At 50.6% G+C, this 16,869-nt stretch overlaps 7 protein-coding genes across 7 annotated transcripts; 4 read left to right on the plus strand and 3 right to left on the minus strand.

The window, feature by feature from the left end:
- Window positions 1–311: 311 nt before the first annotated feature.
- Window positions 312–3,765, plus strand: M431DRAFT_205333 (hypothetical protein). Its single transcript, XM_024913383.1, has 3 exons — window positions 312–531; window positions 630–1,167; window positions 1,260–3,765. The coding sequence occupies exons 1-3, from the start codon at window positions 518–520 to the stop codon at window positions 3,591–3,593; spliced, it is 2,886 nt and encodes a 961-aa protein (XP_024780857.1). The 5' UTR covers window positions 312–517; the 3' UTR covers window positions 3,594–3,765.
- Window positions 3,766–3,937: 172 nt separating this feature from the next.
- M431DRAFT_477559 (hypothetical protein) lies at window positions 3,938–5,639 on the minus strand (the record flags this gene model as incomplete). Its single annotated transcript, XM_024915578.1, has 5 exons — window positions 3,938–4,459; window positions 4,514–4,922; window positions 5,000–5,193; window positions 5,284–5,501; window positions 5,582–5,639. 5 exons carry the CDS (start codon window positions 5,637–5,639, stop codon window positions 3,938–3,940), a joined length of 1,401 nt encoding a protein of 466 aa, XP_024780858.1.
- Window positions 5,640–7,485: 1,846 nt separating this feature from the next.
- On the plus strand, window positions 7,486–8,031 carry M431DRAFT_205376 (hypothetical protein). The gene has a single exon (XM_024913384.1). The coding sequence runs from the start codon at window positions 7,572–7,574 to the stop codon at window positions 7,902–7,904; it is 333 nt and encodes a 110-aa protein (XP_024780859.1). The 5' UTR covers window positions 7,486–7,571; the 3' UTR covers window positions 7,905–8,031.
- A 127-nt stretch (window positions 8,032–8,158) lies between these two features.
- On the plus strand, window positions 8,159–9,715 carry M431DRAFT_72349 (glycoside hydrolase family 17 protein; the record flags this gene model as incomplete). Its single annotated transcript, XM_024922016.1, has 2 exons — window positions 8,159–9,106; window positions 9,416–9,715. The coding sequence occupies 2 exons, from the start codon at window positions 8,159–8,161 to the stop codon at window positions 9,713–9,715; spliced, it is 1,248 nt and encodes a 415-aa protein (XP_024780860.1).
- A 213-nt stretch (window positions 9,716–9,928) lies between these two features.
- Window positions 9,929–11,280, minus strand: M431DRAFT_205391 (hypothetical protein). Its single transcript, XM_024913386.1, has 2 exons — window positions 11,035–11,280; window positions 9,929–10,960 (listed from the first exon to the last, which is right to left on the minus strand). Exons 1-2 carry the CDS (start codon window positions 11,180–11,182, stop codon window positions 10,143–10,145), a joined length of 966 nt encoding a protein of 321 aa, XP_024780861.1. The 5' UTR covers window positions 11,183–11,280; the 3' UTR covers window positions 9,929–10,142.
- Window positions 11,281–11,621: 341 nt separating this feature from the next.
- On the plus strand, window positions 11,622–13,755 carry M431DRAFT_503337 (hypothetical protein). The gene has a single exon (XM_024918290.1). The coding sequence runs from the start codon at window positions 11,904–11,906 to the stop codon at window positions 13,698–13,700; it is 1,797 nt and encodes a 598-aa protein (XP_024780862.1). The 5' UTR covers window positions 11,622–11,903; the 3' UTR covers window positions 13,701–13,755.
- Window positions 13,756–14,104: 349 nt separating this feature from the next.
- On the minus strand, window positions 14,105–15,980 carry M431DRAFT_489965 (hypothetical protein; the record flags this gene model as incomplete). The annotated part of the gene is made up of 5 exons (XM_024916743.1): window positions 14,105–14,638; window positions 14,714–15,119; window positions 15,199–15,287; window positions 15,346–15,449; window positions 15,509–15,980. The coding sequence occupies 5 exons, from the start codon at window positions 15,978–15,980 to the stop codon at window positions 14,105–14,107; spliced, it is 1,605 nt and encodes a 534-aa protein (XP_024780863.1).
- Between the last annotated feature and the right edge of the window lie 889 nt (window positions 15,981–16,869).

Genomic DNA, 16,869 nt, shown 5'->3' on the forward strand with positions numbered 1-16,869 from the left:
AGTACTTAGTACTTCGTAGTACTTTACTTACCAACCTATGTACTGAGATACCTACTAGGTACTACCTAGTACCTAGTACTACTCTTTTACCAAGTACTGGACCTAAGTATTTTTACGTAGGTATAGTAGTACTTGATTATAGTTGTTACATTTAGAAAATTTAAATAAATAAGAAAATAAGGTAAAGATAATTTATACATATCATTTTTATTATATGTCTGTTATATATTAAATACTACCTAGTAGGTAGTAAAATAATTTAAAAGTGTGCAAATTTTGGGTACCCGTGGGCCAAATCCGCCCTCTCAAAAGCTTGTTCTCCATCCGGCTAAACCTCACCAACTCCAGCGCGCAACGCCATCTCCAAAAACGCGAGGTCCCTGATTTCGAGCCATATCGAAGCTTGCAGCGCATCTGCTGCTTCTGTACCTGCTCTTGAGAGACCTACCGGAAGCATCTACGATCCTGGAGGTGGCCACGGTGGCCTCAGCTGTGGCCCGATGCAAATCCTGCCGTGATGGCTTCTACAATGTAAGTTGATCGTTGATCGTCCATCAACGGGTCCTGGTTTGTGCGGGGTGACTGGCTCTGCCCCTCGGATTGATTGAAACTGACTCCACTGTTGGCAGATCCCTCAAGGAGCTGTCCAAAGCCATCAAGGACTTCATCGTCGAGCCAACCGTGCCCCTTCCCGACGATCTCACCGAAACAATCGCTGGCTACCTGCGGAGGCGCGAGAAGTATGACGAGGCTGCGTCTGATCGGCTGCAGGAGGAGCTGCTCCTCATCTTTGATAAGAATGTCCGGGGCAACACGGCCGCTGCTGGCGCCTGGCTGAGCATCTTGCGCCGGCTATTTACCGTGCTGCGGACTCCCGAGCGAATACTGGTGTGGTTGGACGCCTGCAAGGGCATTCTCGACAAAACGGGCTTCGACAAGAACGTTGTCGCCGAGGCCATGGAGATACTAAACGAGATTGTCACCATTTCTGACGACTACCACGATGGCATCGGCAAGGACTCGGCGACGAACCCCCTCATCGATCGATTGTTTGAGATATGGATGGACGAATTTCACCCTGCCCGCTTTGAGGGCTACCAGCCGTCAGAGCACAGTGAAAAGATGATTAGCGATGCGTTAGGGCAATTTGGGAAGAAGCGACCAAAAGTATGTCTATCTATACGTTCACATCCGTCTTTCCATCTCTTCTGGACCCTTTCTGCTCCTTTTCAGATCGATGGTAACTAACTGGAATCCAGGATTTCTTCTCTTCGTTGGATGGCTACCTTGTCAAGAAAAAGTTCAGAAAAGCCAGTCTGAATTTCTTCTGTTCATTTATCCAATCACAACCCCCTCATTTACACCAAGTAGCTCAAACTCCATTATTTACCGATCTCTTAACATGTCTTCAGCAAGACACGTCAACCACGGTCATCTCGGCTGCGCTGACTGCACTCATTATGTTACTGCCGCACATGCCTAGCTCTCTGGTGCCACACTTGCCTACTCTTTTTAACATTTATACCAGGCTACTCTTCTGGGAAAAAGAGAGGGCGGGAACCATGGAATCGCCCTTTCACGATTCCGAACAGGCAAGCCGGTGGGAGGTTTTTGCCTACGACCCAGAGACGGAAGACACCAACATATCACACCTATCCAACTACTACACGATCCTATATGGTCTCTACCCTATTAATTTCATGGACTACATTCGCAAGCCCCAAAGATATATGCGCCATGCCAACGTATCCGGTGCGGACGAAATCGAAGTACAGCCGACGGAGATTCGACACCAGTCAGAACAATTCAGGAGATGCCATGTACTTCACCCCAACTTTTACACACTCACCATCGAAACGGAAAAGACGGATTTTGGGCGGTGGATCAAGAGCGAAGCCGCCGAAGTCGTGGCCGAATGCATGGCGCTGTGTGTTGCACCAGAATCCCAAATGTTTGGCGACCACGAACTGTTACATCTGCCCGACTCTTCGGGCCAGGTTCTCAACGACGAGTTGAGCCAAGTCAGGTCAGACCCTGGATTGCTGAGCAGCTCAGTGACCAAGGTGAATTCGTGGAGGAACACTCATATGTCGGCAACAGAGTCCGTCACCAGCGACCGTACACCCTCGACATTGATGCGACGGGGCTCTCAATCTAGTCACCATTCGGCGAGAGATTCTGGGGAAGCCGCACGAAACAAGGATATGTTCGGCGTGGACAGCCCTTCTGGCACTCAATTGCTCCAGTCGGCCTCACATACTCAGCTTCAAGATCTTATTAGGTCGAACAAGGTAATCAAGAGTAGTCTTCACCAATCTTTGGCAAACGACAGCGTACCATCTCTTGCTCTAAGTCATCAGGAGTCTGTGGTGGATAGGCCCTCGACGATGATGACGCTGCCACCGCAAACTCACACACCTGTATCCGCTGGAGAAAGCAGTAATGCGCAGATTGCTCACCTGCAAAGACAGCTTATCTTGTTGCAAAACGACCTCAGCTTTGAGAGATATCTCAAGCAGCAACACATGGCTCATATCGGCGAGCTCAGGCGAAGACAAATGGCAGAGGCCGCTACCGAGGCGGAAATGCAGAATCTGATCATGATGAATCGAAACCTCAAGAGCCGCTACGAAGAGGCCAAGATGGCTGAGATGCAAGTCCGCAAGGAGTCGGAAAAGAGCAGGGCCATGGCGAAGAAGTGGGAAGCAGACCTTGCAAACAAGCTGAAAAATCTGCGTGAAGAGTCAAAGAAGATGCAGACGGAGATTGAGTCGGTTCGGAAAGAGCTCGAGGAGAGCCTGCGGGAATGTGAGAAGCTGCGCAAGCTCGTGTGCGACGCCGAGGTGAAGGAGCTGAACGCAAAGCAAAACATGCAGTCGATTGAGATACACGGTGCAGAGATTGACCGGCTCAAGGCAGAAGTTGAGCGACTATCGCTTTCGGAAAGGGACTACCAGGCGAGGGAGGTTGAACGAATGGCGTCTGTCAACGCAGCTGAGGATGCGCAGAATCAACTGGAAACGCTCAAGCTGCAGTTGACGGCTTCGGAGGCGGAGGTGCAGAGAACGAAGAAGCTTTTCCAATCCCAGGTGGCAACGCTTCAGACACAGCTTTCAGAAGCCCGCGAGGAGCGCAACAGGCCCGCGGTGACGGTGAACATTGCAGTTGAGAGCGCTCTGGCGGCGAGCCGGGCCAAGCAGGCAGAAATGCAGAAGCAATACAGCCTGCTGACGCGCAAGTACACGATGCTGCAGTCGTCTCTTCTCGACATGCAGCTAGAAGCATCAACTACGACGGAAAAGTCCAGCATTGCGGAAGGCGAGGAGGATCACATGTCGTCATCTACGGGGCCAATGCCGATGAAATCAAGGCCCCTTCAACTTCTCTCGACGACGGAAGCAGCTGAAGGAGCAGGCTACAATATCACAGCTTCTCCCGTATCGAACCCAGGAACTCCCACATCATCTGTGCTGCAGCCACTACAACCGACTAGCTCCGCAGGTACAGGCGGGACGGACGGACAGTCGTCGTCGGCTAATTTGTCGATGAGCCCAGAAAGGAGTTATTTTGGTAGTAAGTTTGATATATCTTGATCGCCTCACTTATGTACGAGTGCATATTTTATGATTAGCAACACTAACACACGCACACAGGTGGACTCCAGAGCATGATTCGTAGGGATAGCAAAGACAAGGCCAAAGACGAATCTGGCAAGCCCAAGAAGGAGAAGAAAACGCTGGGCCTAAGGGGGATACGGGGATTTGTTGGCAGTAGTTGAGGTAGTTGGCATTACGACGATGATTACCCATTCGCGATTATATGATAGAAACCGGCACGGCTTATATAGGAGTAGTGGCATGGAGTGTACATGTATTTGGGAGTTGATGTTATCAGTATGAGTTAGAGACACTGCGTTCCCTGCGCAAGTAATTAACTCTTAACCTAACATGGCCCTAAGGACCTTGATCTGCTCTAGAATACTTGATCGGCTGGTGCCGCCCCTGGCCGATTTCGCTTCAACACTTGACTCATACTTGAATATCTCCTTGATATCATCCGGGAATCGGCTATCAATGGCCTTTAGTTGCTCGAGCGTAAGCTCATTCATCGGGATGCCCAGCTCCTCGCTCTTTGCTACACATCGTCCAGCGATATGATGTGTCTCCCGGAAGGGCACACCGAGTTTTGTAAGTCGCTCAGCTACATCTGTAGCAAGCATAAAGGGGTCTAACGCAGCCAGCATCCGCTCTGGCCGAATGGTGAGTGTGGAAAGGATGCCGTTTGCAATCTGTATACTATCGGAGATAGTCTTGACATGATCCAGCATGGGTTCCCAACTCTCCTGTAGGTCTTTGTTGTATGTGCTCGGCAATCCTTTTTGGGTCATCATGAACCCACTCATGTGGCCAAAAGCTCGGCCGGCCTTGCCTCGTAATAGCTCGAGACCATCTGGGTTATGCTAGGATAATTTTGTTAGCAAAGAAACCACAATGGTATATATATTTCTTCAAACCTTTTGTGGCATCAGCGATGAGCCTGTCGAGTAGGCGTCGGCAATATAGATAAAGCCAAATTCTTGGGTACTGTAGATGATGAGATCCTCGGCCCATCGCGAAATATGTTGCATAAATAGACTGCCCCATTGAAGGAATTCAGTCACGAAGTCTCGATCAGAAACAGCATTCATAGAGTTCCAGAGGATATCGTCAAAACCAAGCTCTTTAGCCATCATCTCGCGATCAATGTTGAAGACATTGCCAGCAAGAGCACCACAACCAAGAGGGCTCTTGTTAACCCTCTTCAGACACTCTCGGAGTCGCTCAACATCATTCATAAAGGCGAAGCCAAATGACATCAACCACTGCGAGAACCTGATGGGCTGGGCACGTTGCAGGTGTGTATACCCAGGCATAAGGTAGTCGCTAAAATGAAAGAGTCAGAAGGGATACGCTCGCTTGGTCAAAGGAGGCAGGGGAGGGTTGTTGTTAAGCTAACGTACATTTCAGACTCAGCACGGCCAGTAATCACCTTGACCAAGGCAACGAGCTGGCTGTCAATCTCACGAATCCGTTCGCGCAACCACATACGCATATCGCAGACCACCTGCTCGTTTCGGCTGCGACCTGTATGTAATTTGCCAGCAATGTTCTTGCCAATGATTTCGCCAAGTCGACGCTCGTTGGCGGTATGAATCTAGATGTTAGATCTATTGTGTTAGCTATAAACATCAATTGGTCAAGTAGCTAATCTAGAAGGGGTAAAACATAGTAGTATCTTACTCACATCCTCATCATTAGACTTGATAACAAAGTGACCCCCCTCCCACTCTTTCAGGACCTCATGTAAACCCCGCTCGATTTCAACAAAATCGTCGTTGGAAATGATGCCAGACTTTGCATTAGCGCGGGCAAAGGCGATGCTTCCGAGAATATCTTCCTTGAAGAGGCGCGAATCGTAGGAAATGCTGGCGTTGTATTGATGCATGAGGGGATCGATGCCGCCTGTGATTTGATCCGCGAGGTTAGCATACATACATGGAACCCAGGAGCTTTTCAATTGCCCCGCCAATGACATGACGAACCAGTGAATCGTCCACCCCAGAGCATGCCCTCGCTGGGCGCATCGCCAGGAGCCGCCATGATTACCACGATTATTGAATATCGTAGGTATGCCGATTGAAGTTGCTGCGCGCTTCCAAGATATCGATATACAGTCAATTGGCGTGGAGGGGTGCAATAGTCATACGGGAAAACTTTGGAGGGGCCGAAGCTATGGAGGGGCCGAGACCGGCCAGCGGTATTAGGTAAGTCAAAGCACCTAACCCTTGTTGATCACGTGATGTGTCAAAAAGAAATGGACGGAAAATGAATATGAGAATAAGAGCACTACTCGAGATAAGTTTAGAGAGATGAGCGTGTGCGCATCGTTTGATTCTGTGTGTTGGTTATTTGTCGATTTCCTCTTTTTTCTTTGCAAACCGCTTTGGGTACTAATCTATCTAGTCTACATGTGCATGTCATTTAAACTCAGCTTATTTGATCAGGGCCGCCCAGATTGATCAAGTCCATCGGGTTCGACCGCGGTTAGCGAATTGGGTCAAATTCATCACCTTCTAATCAAGGCTTCCTGGCAAGTGGTCTGCAAAGAAACCGAGACTGGAGAAATGATTAGCACACAAAAACACTCCACGCGTACAAGCTACAGGGTATGTTAAGGTGCTCGCTCTGCAAGTTTGTGGTCTGTAATGCTCCAGCCATAGCTGCAACTTATTGGCAACGGCCGTAACTCGGCCCACCGAAGCAGTGGAAACCCAGGATGGAGCAAGCCGGTTTGCTGGTCTGGTCGCGGTGGAGCGGCCCATGGAAGAGGGAAGAAGACGAAGACCTCCGAGAGAAGAAAATGCCTCTCTACAGTACTCGATAGATACTGGACTGAATTCAGCTCATGCCATGCTCTGCCAAGACGCAATGGCGAAAACGACGTCATTGTCCATGCCATAGCATCATGTCATGACCCATCGTCGATGCTGTAGATCGTCGATGGAACGAGGCCGCCAGGGATCAATACGATACCAACAGCGTGACACCCAAATTCACCCACCACGTCATCTCTCTCGATCCCCTGCAAAAGAGAGAAAAAATAGCACAGCCCAAGCAAAAAACGCCACAGCGGCTGCCCGGCATCCCCCCGGTTCACTCGTGGGCGCTAACACTCACTGACAGATGCCTGTACGAGTCTGTCTCTCGCCCGTCTTAGATGCGAGATGCCGCCTTGTGTGTACGAGTGTCCTAAACACAGTGAACATCAAGCATAATGGTCTACCATCTAGGCACAGCACAACTCACATCCTCGTTGTCATCACAAGGCCACTCAGCTCAACTAGCAGAGAAAAAATCCTCCGAAAGACCAACCACCGCAGGCCTCAGTACTCCATACAAATCCCCCCTCGTGACCTCGTGTTCACCAAAAGGGCAGTCAAGCATCGTATTCCATTTAGCCGCCAGCACCAAACAAGCTGCATGGCCACCCAGAAACGTTGGCATCTATACTATTAGACTATGTACTACCATCAAGTAAACACAAACCAATCTCGACAAAGGCCGTAAACGTTGGAATTCTCATCGTTGTACTGACTGTCCTTGCTACATTACCATCCTTCCGGCTCTTCGGAATCCCGCGTTGTGGCTCCCGCTAACGCACAAAGAAAAAGTCCAAAGGCTCGGGGGCCACAGGCTTTTGTTAGCCGTACCTGCATGGAGACGCTAACTATTCGAGTTAGCCTCTATCCTGCTGTCACTGCTTGTGCTTGTGATTCTCCCAAGTTTGCACGCCATTAGAAACCTCTTGTTGCTGGCGATGATGACATATCTTGGGTTAGAAAAGAAAGACGTATGAATTGATAAATTAATCAAATAAATGAATAAAAAATAAATATAAAGGGAGAGAGAGAGAAAGAAAGAAAAAAAAAAAAAAAAAAAAAAAAAGAAATCTGTGACGCTTGAACCCCTGTGGCTTGATTTAGAGCAACTAGAGACGATCGACGTACGTAGGCTTTTGAGAAAAATCGAGCAATGGAGCAATGGAGCACCACACAAAGACGGAGACAAGCTGACGAAAGAAGAAAAGAAACAAGAGGCGGTGGTGTGTGGCAACGTGGTGGTGCCAGCTGGAGTGGGTGCATTTGTGCATCGGTGCCTTGCTTTTTTCGGCATCCACGCCAGAATCTCGTATCCCAACTCCAGTCAACTCCGCTCTCCCGCTGGCTGACGTTGTTCTCTGGCTTTCCTTTTCAAGGCTGGCTTCTCCTTTTTTTTCTTTCTTTTTTCTTTCCCGCTCTTTTCTTCTTCTTATACCATCTCATCCTTCGTTGTTTCTTGGTCTCTCTATCCCCTCGTGGCTGCTGACCTCGTCCCTTCGCTTTTGACCTGTGATATAGCAACGAGTAATATCGTCAAGCTATATTCTTGCAAGGACATTCGCTTGTTTCTGCCTCGGCTTCCATTTCGTTCGCTTTTTTGGAACCGACGACACCTGATATCGCCACCTCAAAACTCCGGGTTTCCGTCTCGTTTAATCCGGATCTCCCGCCGTATATAGAGGAATCAGGAAGCATATAATACCGACTTCAGATATTTTACTGGATTTGAGTAAAAGAAAAATGCCTTCTTCATCCGCTCTCCTCACTCTGGCTACGGCCATTTCGGCCGTCAACGCCGCTTACCAGGGCTTCAACTACGGCTCGACCTTTACCAACGGTCAGCCCAAGGCCCAGACTGATTTCGAGGCCGAGTTCAAGACCGCTGCTGGCCTCGATGGCACCGATGGCGCCTTCACCAGTGCCCGTCTGTATACCATGATCCAGGGCGGCACTCCCAACTCGCCCATTTCTGCTATTCCCGCTGCCATCAACACAAAGACCAGCCTGCTCTTTGGCCTGTGGGCATCTGGCGGTGATGCTGCCTTTGCCAACGAGATTGCTGCCCTCAAGGCCACCATTAGCCAGTACTGCGGCAAGCTCGACGGTCTTGTTGCTGGAATCTCCATTGGTAGCGAGGATCTGTACCGAATCACTCCTACTGGTGTTGCCTCCAACGCCGGCCCTGGAGCTCAGCCCGGAACTCTGGTCAACTACATCAACCAGGTCCGCGACACCATCAAGGGCTCTTGCTTGTCTGACGTCCCCATCGGCCACGTCGATACCTGGAACGCCTGGGTGCTGGACTCGAACAAGCCCGTCGTCGATGCCGTCGACTGGCTCGGCATGGACACATACCCCTACTATGAGAACACCAACGCCAACAGCATTTCCAACGCCAAGTCTCTGTACGAGGCCGCTCTGCAGAAGATCCAGAACGCCGGCCCCGGGAAGGAGGTTTGGGTCACCGAGACCGGCTGGCCCGTCAACGGCGTGAGCTCTGGTGCTGCCATTGCCTCTACGGCTAACGCCCGTAGCTACTGGGAGCAGGTTGGCTGCCCCAACTTTGGCAAGACCAACGTCTGGTGGTACACTCTCCAAGATGCCGCTCCCGATGCTCCCAACCCTAGCTTTGGCCTCATCGGCAGCACGCTGACCGAGACGCCCCTGTTTGATCTCTCTTGCAAGAACGTCGATACCAACCCAGGCAACCCGGCTTCGTCTTCTGCCGCCTCCAGCAAGCCCGCTACTTCCTCTGCTGCTGCTTCGTCCACCAAGGTTACTACTCCCGCTACCACTCCCACCTCCGAGTCCAGCTCCAGCTCCAGCTCCAGCTCCAGCTCCACCCCTGTCTCTTCAACTACTAACTCAGAGCCTCAGTCTTCTACCAGCTCCGACTCTCAGTCTACTAGCTCCGACTCTCAGACCACCACCACCGACTCTGGCTCTCAGTCGACGACTACTGCTGTTCCCCCACCGCAGTCTACTAGCTCGGAAGAGCAGCGGACCACGACCTCGGAGGCTCAGACTACTGGTTCCTCGGGCTCTCAGACCTCTGCTTCAGAGCAGCAGCCCACTGGCGGTGCTCCGGTCACTTCCGCCCCTGCTACCACTTTGACTACTTCTGTCCCCTTCCCCAGTTCTAACGTCACTGTGACCACTGGTACTGGAGGCTCTCCCACTGGCCCTGGCTCAAGCGCCACTGCTTCCTCGACTAATATTCCTGGAAGCAACGGTAACAAGCTGAGCTCTTTCGGAGCTGCCGCTGCGGCTATTGCTGTCGCCGCTTTTGCTCTGTAAAAAGACAAAACAAAAAAGTTTGACTTCTTTCGCTGGTGTAAAATATGGGCTCTTTTGATGAAGTAAAGGCAAAAGAGTACCGATATGATTGGTCTTGAGGAGGTACATATATTGTGGGAGAAATGATGTCTTTAATGAGTTTTGATGTCTTTTTTGGTACATCTACCTAGAGAGTCCTCGGTAGAATGGTTGTTTGGTTTCTTTTATTGCCTTGCATGTCTTGTTTGGATGATATCCTATAGACTGCTTAATGAAGGGCATTGGATTTTTGGATAAAGGGGGTTAACGGATCACAAGGATGAATGAACACGCTCCTTTTATGATGGATGATATAAAGACTAGGACTGAAATATATGACAATATTATATATCTACTTGAATACTTGCACATGACGGACTACCCCAACTATGAAAGTAGAACGCAGCCATCAAGGAGGCCCATACGTCGAGCGGTCATCGCCAATCACGTCCCAAAACTCCTCCACAAACTCCTTCTGCCCTGCCGTCGCCGGCCTCACAGCGAGATACCTCCGATTGTCAACAGGAGGATCCCACCCCCCGGGATGCCCATCAACCATGACACCGCCAGCCTCGACGAGGACGCACCAAGCGGCGGCGACGTCCCAGGCCCAGGAGCCGCACTCCCAGAAGGCGTCCTGCTGGCCGGCGGCGACGCGGCAGATTGCGATGGCGGCGGAGCCGGAGCAGCGCAGGGAGTTTACGAAGCGGCCGCCGTCATGGGGGGTGCGGAGGAGGGCGGTGAAGACTTGCAGGTTGAGGGCAAAGTTGGGGCCTTGCCGGTCTGAGCCGAATTCGATGGCTATGCAGGCGGGGGAGAGGCCTAAGAGGGGGGATTTGGGGGAGAGCTGCTTTGTATTCTCAAAGCTAGAGATGTCATTGTTGTTGGTAGTGGTGTGGTTGATGATGTTGCTGGCTTGTGTGGTGTGATATGCGCCGTGGCCTTTGATGGCGGACCAGAGCTCGTCGCGGAAGGGATTGTAGACGACGCCCACCGCGGGAACTTTGTCCACGACGAGGGCGATGGAGACGGCGACTTCTGGAAAGCCGTGGACGAAGTTGGATGTGCCGTCGATGGGGTCGACGATGAAGGTTGGGTCGTTGGTGATGGTCTGGCCGGGGTGGTACGTCTCTTCGCCAATGAAGGCGAAGGAAGGGTAGTGGGAGGCGAGGTTTGTGCGGATGAGGGATTCGACTGCTTTGTCTGTCTGGGTGACGATGTCGGCGGCTGTGAAAAGAAGATTGGTTTTATGGGTTAGTGGTGTTTTGTAAAAGGAGAAGATGGTGAGTGAGTGGACGGACTGTTTTTCTTGGAAGAGGTTGTGAGGGGCGTTGGGTTGGCGGAGAGGATGATGGTGCCGGCTTCTTTGGCGATGGCTATGAGGCGGATACGGAGAGTTTGGAGGTCTTGTAACGTCAGGTTACTACTTGAATCTGTGATGGAATCCATATTGGGTTGATTGGCCTTGAACCCTACGTTTAAAGAAGAGAACAGGGACGAGGAGAGGGAGTAAAGGGGCTTGTTGTGAGCATCATATACGCATTTCGAGTGGATTCCATTTTTACAATCTTCTATTATTATCATACATATTTGCATCGTCTCCGAAATAATGAACTTTTTCTTTTCATTTACACAATAGCCGCCTTGATGATGAATCTCAACATTGACACTCAGGCGTGTAAGTGAGGCCATCAAGGTTCGTCGGCAGCAGATAAGGCCCGTCATCGGCTAGAGATAAGGCCCGTCATTGGCTAGAGATAAGGCGCCCTTCTTGCCCGAAACGGCAGTGGGAATCGTTCGACCTCGCTAGCAAGTTGCAACGCCTAAATCAAGCACGTTTTTGACTCGCGTTTCCCCCCAGGAAGCTTCCCCTCACCGTCTCACCGGGGCCCCTCCTTCCTCAGAACGTGCAAAATGGCTTCAGGCAAGTGCTGACCAGGCTAATTGCCCGATTTCCCCCCTCCCAAGATGCGCAGCCCCACGTGATTGTACTTACACAGGTAGCAATACCCGTATACAGCTACAGTTTCTCCCTCTGCTAAGCCGGAGATGGACTTCAGTATGTAATCCAAACCTCGCTTTATCCCCTTCCTACATACCTATTCCAGTCACCGAGATTCCTCCCGCTTCAGATGCATCGTGAGGCCGGATCGGAGCCGGATCCGCTATTATGCAGACCCTAGAGCCGAGGAGCTCCGGAGCGCAGCAGCAGCCCTACCGGGGCCGAGTCCGGAGCGGCTGCCTCACCTGCCGGTCGAGAAAAGTCAAATGTGACGAGCTCAGGCCGGTTTGTCACAATTGTACGAGGCTGAGACGGCGCTGCGTCTATAAGCCGAGGAAGAATCAGCAGGCCAGTGGTGCGGCACCTCAGACCCCGGAGCAGCTCACGCCGGACGGGTCTGCCGATATTACTGCTACTACCCCGGGGTTGGGACAGGCTGCAGAGGTGGAACTGGCCTCGCAACAGTATCCAAGTCCGTTGTCTGAAGGAAAGGAAATTGGCTTTACACAGGGGATCCCGCTTGATGGCGAGTTCAGCATTGCGGATGGCACCGCAACGAATCCGTTTCAATCGCCTGATAGCTCCATCGTGGATATTACCTCCCGTCTGGAGAAGGCGCTGCGGCAAGATGCCATCTCCGGCACTACGGATGACGCTGAATTCGAGCCCGCTTCACCAACAACATTGATATCCCGTGATATAGAACTCACAACCACTATCGATGTTTTGGCTATTCGCGAGGTACCTTTGCAGCCGTCAGTGGCATTCTTCGTTGAGAGCGTCGACTGCCCCGCAATCGTTCCCTTTGATGCCGTCAATTGGCGGCGCATGAAGGCTCAAGTTGCCGAAGTTGGCATGAGCAACGAAGCTGTGGCCGAGGCGATTGTGGCTCTTGCTACGCTTTACAAAGGGCAGATATATGGCCTGCCGCTGTCCAAGGCTATGTATCTCTATCAGTCTGCTAGGTCGAGATACGAAGAGCTCTTGGCCGATAGCGACCTAGATTTCGACGTCGTCTTGATCGCAGCATTTCTTTTGTCTTTATTCGACATTGTACAGTATCACGAAACAATTCCTCTTCTTAGAGAGCCAAGCGAAATGTTTCTCACGAGGCTAAGAGCGTGGACGCAAGACCAACTCCCATCGAGTCCGCTTGCAATCAGAATTGTGGCTTGGCTGAGATTACTTCATACAACAACAATTCGCGGTGGAGGTACGGGGCTTGTCTCGGAAGATGTTTATGAACTTTTCTCCAGTTGCGGCGAGAGCATGCCCAACATTGCTGCGCCATTGAACGACCCTCCAGATACTTCGACACATATATATGAGATGCTCACCACTCCGATATTTGACTTTTATTTCCGGCTTCAGATAATATCTGGTGAAATTGCGCAGATGACCCATTACCACCGCTCACGCACCACTGGCGTGGATCAAAAGGATGTAGTCGAACAAATGGCACACGTCAGTGCTCGACTGCACACTCTCTGGGACAATCGCTGTGCCACCCAGCGCCAAACCCCTGAGGACTTGCGTGCTCACCTTGCGCCAAAGGTTGCTGACCCTATCATTGCACTGGTCGGAATGGCCAATGCGGCGTACCATGCGGAGTTTATCGAAATCGGTCGCGTCTTGGGAGATCCCATTTCCAAATCCGCAGAGTCCAGACAAGCGATGGTCCATCTACGAGAAATCGTTGACGGGGATTGGAATGCTCAGGAGGGAGGTGTTTTGAAGACGGGCTATCTCCGTCCATTGTTTTTATATGCCATTGAATGCATGGACAAGGAAGAGAATCAGTGGGCTGTGGAGCGGCTGGAGAGGATCAAGAATCCCATCTGCCGGAGCGACTTTTTTGCTGCATTTGGTAGAGAGTTGTCAGAGGCACAACTGAGAAAGGAGAGGAGGGTTACGTCCAAGTTTTTCTGTATGTGGTATTTTGGGGTGCCACCTCCGTTTTTGTGAGGACGTGGCGCGGAGTGATGGGTTCTTTTTAGAAAAAAAAAAAAAAAAAAAAAAAAGAGGAAAAAAGAAATTTCTAGGTGTAAATATCGGGTTGCAAGGCTAATGGGAAATATCGGAATGCGAGATCTATGTGTTTTGCTGGGTAATGGGCACTTAACATGAGTGGGAGGCGTTGGTGGGCAGAGGAACGGTAGCTATTTTCAATATTCATCATCATTGTGTACGTGCACTGATATACGCAACTATCTAATTGATCGAGAAGTTGGATAATGGTTTCTGTTTAGAGGAAGTTCAAGAATTATCATTGCTTTATTCACTACCTATTCACTACCTATTCACCGTTTTAAATATACTCCCAGCATTACCCTACCATCTTTTCATCTTTACTTTTCCATCGAGTCACTTTAGATCTTCTTCTCATCATCCCCGTAAATAGCCTCGGTCAAATCAACCGGCGTCTTGGAAAAGTGTCGAGGCGAAACTTTTCTCTCAAACAAGATATCCAACTCAGCCGTCGTCCGATCCTTGGGCTCAGGAACGCAAAAATAAGTGAAAATAATAGAAATGAGACAGCCACCAGCCCAAAACAAGCCCGTCTTGGCACCCCAGTTCCAAGCTGTGGGATTGAGCTGGTACGGAGTGAGAACACCTGCGATGATGGTAGTAACAGCGTATGTCCAGCGGGCGAGGACGACGGACTTGCTGCGGAGGAGAGAAGAGGGGATCTCGGAGCAGAGGGTGTTGGTCAGGGGTCCGATGGAGCAGTTGTAGAGGAACGAGGAGACGATGAGGAGGGAGCCGATGGTCCAGGCGAAGGCGGGCGTGGGGGAACGGGATTGCGGGACGCCGAGGGCGCCAACGAGGATCATGATGATGAACATGAGGACGAGACTCCAGAAGTAGATTGTGCGGCGGCCGAAGAGGGGGAGCAGAACCCACTGTTGTTGTTGGAAGATTTTGGTTAACAAGGACACGGTATGATATAAGGGGGTGAGATAGGGGTTAGTTCTTACGGAAAAGAAGCCGCCGACAATGGCGACTGCAAAGCCTGCGATTGTCATGTTAAAGGCTTGCGTGGTGGGCAGACCGGCCTGTTGATAGAAATACGTCGAGTATCCGCGGAGAGGGTTTCCATTGAGCGTCTGAATACAGTAAATGCCGATAACGATGAGTGTGCGCCGAAGATTTGTGCCCTGGAAGCAGGCGAGGTACGTCATCTCGGCGTTGATTGAGCGCTCGTGCTCTGTGGTGACGACCATGAGGGCGATGTTCTTGTCAATGTCAAAGTTGACGTTCCTGTCGGACGTGAGGCGCTTGACGACGGCTCTGGCGTCTTGGAGGCGGCCCTTGCGGACGAGCCACCAGGGGGATTCGGGGGCGAAGAAGATGGCGGGGATGAGGATGACGGGCCAGACCCATCTGGATAGGGCAGAATGTTAGTGGTTTGTTTAGATGATGATGGTGATGGAGATGGATTTGAGGTAAGGGTTTGATTTACTGGACTGCGAATGGGATTCTGTAGGCCCAATGGGTTGTCATGGGGAGGACGCCGCGGAGGATGCCGGTGGCGATGAGTTGACCAAAGGCCTTTTAAGATGTTAGTTTGTAATCTTTTGATATGTTTTATGGTATTATCAGAACATACCCAGCAAAAGTTGACATAGTTGGTGAGATAGGCACGTAGGCAAAGAGGCGATATTTCAAGAGCATAGACAACGGGGATTGTCTGAAACAGTCCAAGAGGGATACCTAATGGTCATATTAGTGAGCAATTAACTCAATCCAACAAACAGAAATACGCTGCTTACCAAACAAGACTTGTCCAACCTCGAGCACAGCCAAGCTCGGAGCAAAAAAAGTAATAAAGATGAGCCCAATAACACTCATCATGCCCGCAAGCATCGTCTTGCGAAACCCAAACCTTTCGCTCACATAACCCGCCAGCAAGAGCCCCAGCAACTGGCCCGCAGACGACCCATTGCTCAGCCCTGTCTGCCACGGCGCCGAGATCTGGTATGATCCGGGCTTGACCTCCTGGCCAAAGGCCCTTTGGAAGGTCGGCTGGGCGAAGAGCGTGCCGATGAGCTTTGTGTCGTAGCCTTCCATGACGACGGCGGTGGACATGACGATGCTCCAGAAGACGCCGGTTGGGTAGAGCGAGAGGGCCTGAAAGAAGGTCAGGGAGTGTTCTTGGGTGTTGGCATCTTGGGCGTCTGAGATGTCGTAGGCTTGGGGTTTGAGGGTTTCCACGGGGGGCTCTTCTTGAGATGGGCGGCCCATTGTGGTGGAGAGGAGGAGAAGGAGGAGGATGACTAGATGTTAATGAAGTATTGCCAAGATTAAATCTTCCTGGTTGTCTCCTTTATATCTTTGCAATTGAGCAGATGAAGACAAAGATTCAGGAAGAGCTGGAGACCTTGTGATGCTGTGCTGTCATTGTTGCAATTGGCATTCAGCGCCTCTTATAAGAATTCGTCTAATACCTTTCAACTCCCCATGTACACATGCAAGCCAATACAAAGTATTGTAGTACCAAAACACCAAAACAAGTGTTCAATGGCACGAAGCAAGAACAAAACCTGGGGAAATAGAGTCTAGACCGGCGACCCTAGCAATACTAATCCCGGCCTCTAATCCATGCCAATTGAATAGTCTGTGCTTCAGCAAGCCAGTCACAATGGCAGATCTGACGGCGTGGTGAATCTCGTCAGTACTTTAAACCAAGGAAATCCATATAATTCTGGAGAATAGAGAAACGATGCTCGGTATAATTGCCGAAGAGGCGAGTTGAGGCAGTTGTTGGAAGGGTGTCTTGCTTATCTCCAGGCGAGGCGCTTATCTGGTGCCGAGCGGCCAAAGAGGATACGACTAAGAAGCACGCTGGGGGGCTATTTAGGCAAAGGGACTTTTGGGGGACTTGCTTTGTCTATGATTTTAGAGTTGGCGGGTAAATTGTGTTGGTGGAAGCTAACATGACTCGGGGTCGTGTAAGACAATGTTGCAACTCTTTGGTGGTAGGTTACATGTTATTTCTATAAGCTGGCTGTTGAACGCTATTGAATTGAGAACTGCCAAAAAGTTGGAGAGTAAAATTGACGAGTGATGAAGTGAACAAAGTGTTTATTTGATAGACAATTTATATTGAGGAGAACTGTAGTTGAAATACGTA

The sequence above is a fragment of the Trichoderma harzianum genome, assembly GCF_003025095.1.
Source record: "Trichoderma harzianum CBS 226.95 unplaced genomic scaffold M431scaffold_1, whole genome shotgun sequence".
NCBI classification, from domain to species: domain Eukaryota; kingdom Fungi; phylum Ascomycota; class Sordariomycetes; order Hypocreales; family Hypocreaceae; genus Trichoderma; species Trichoderma harzianum.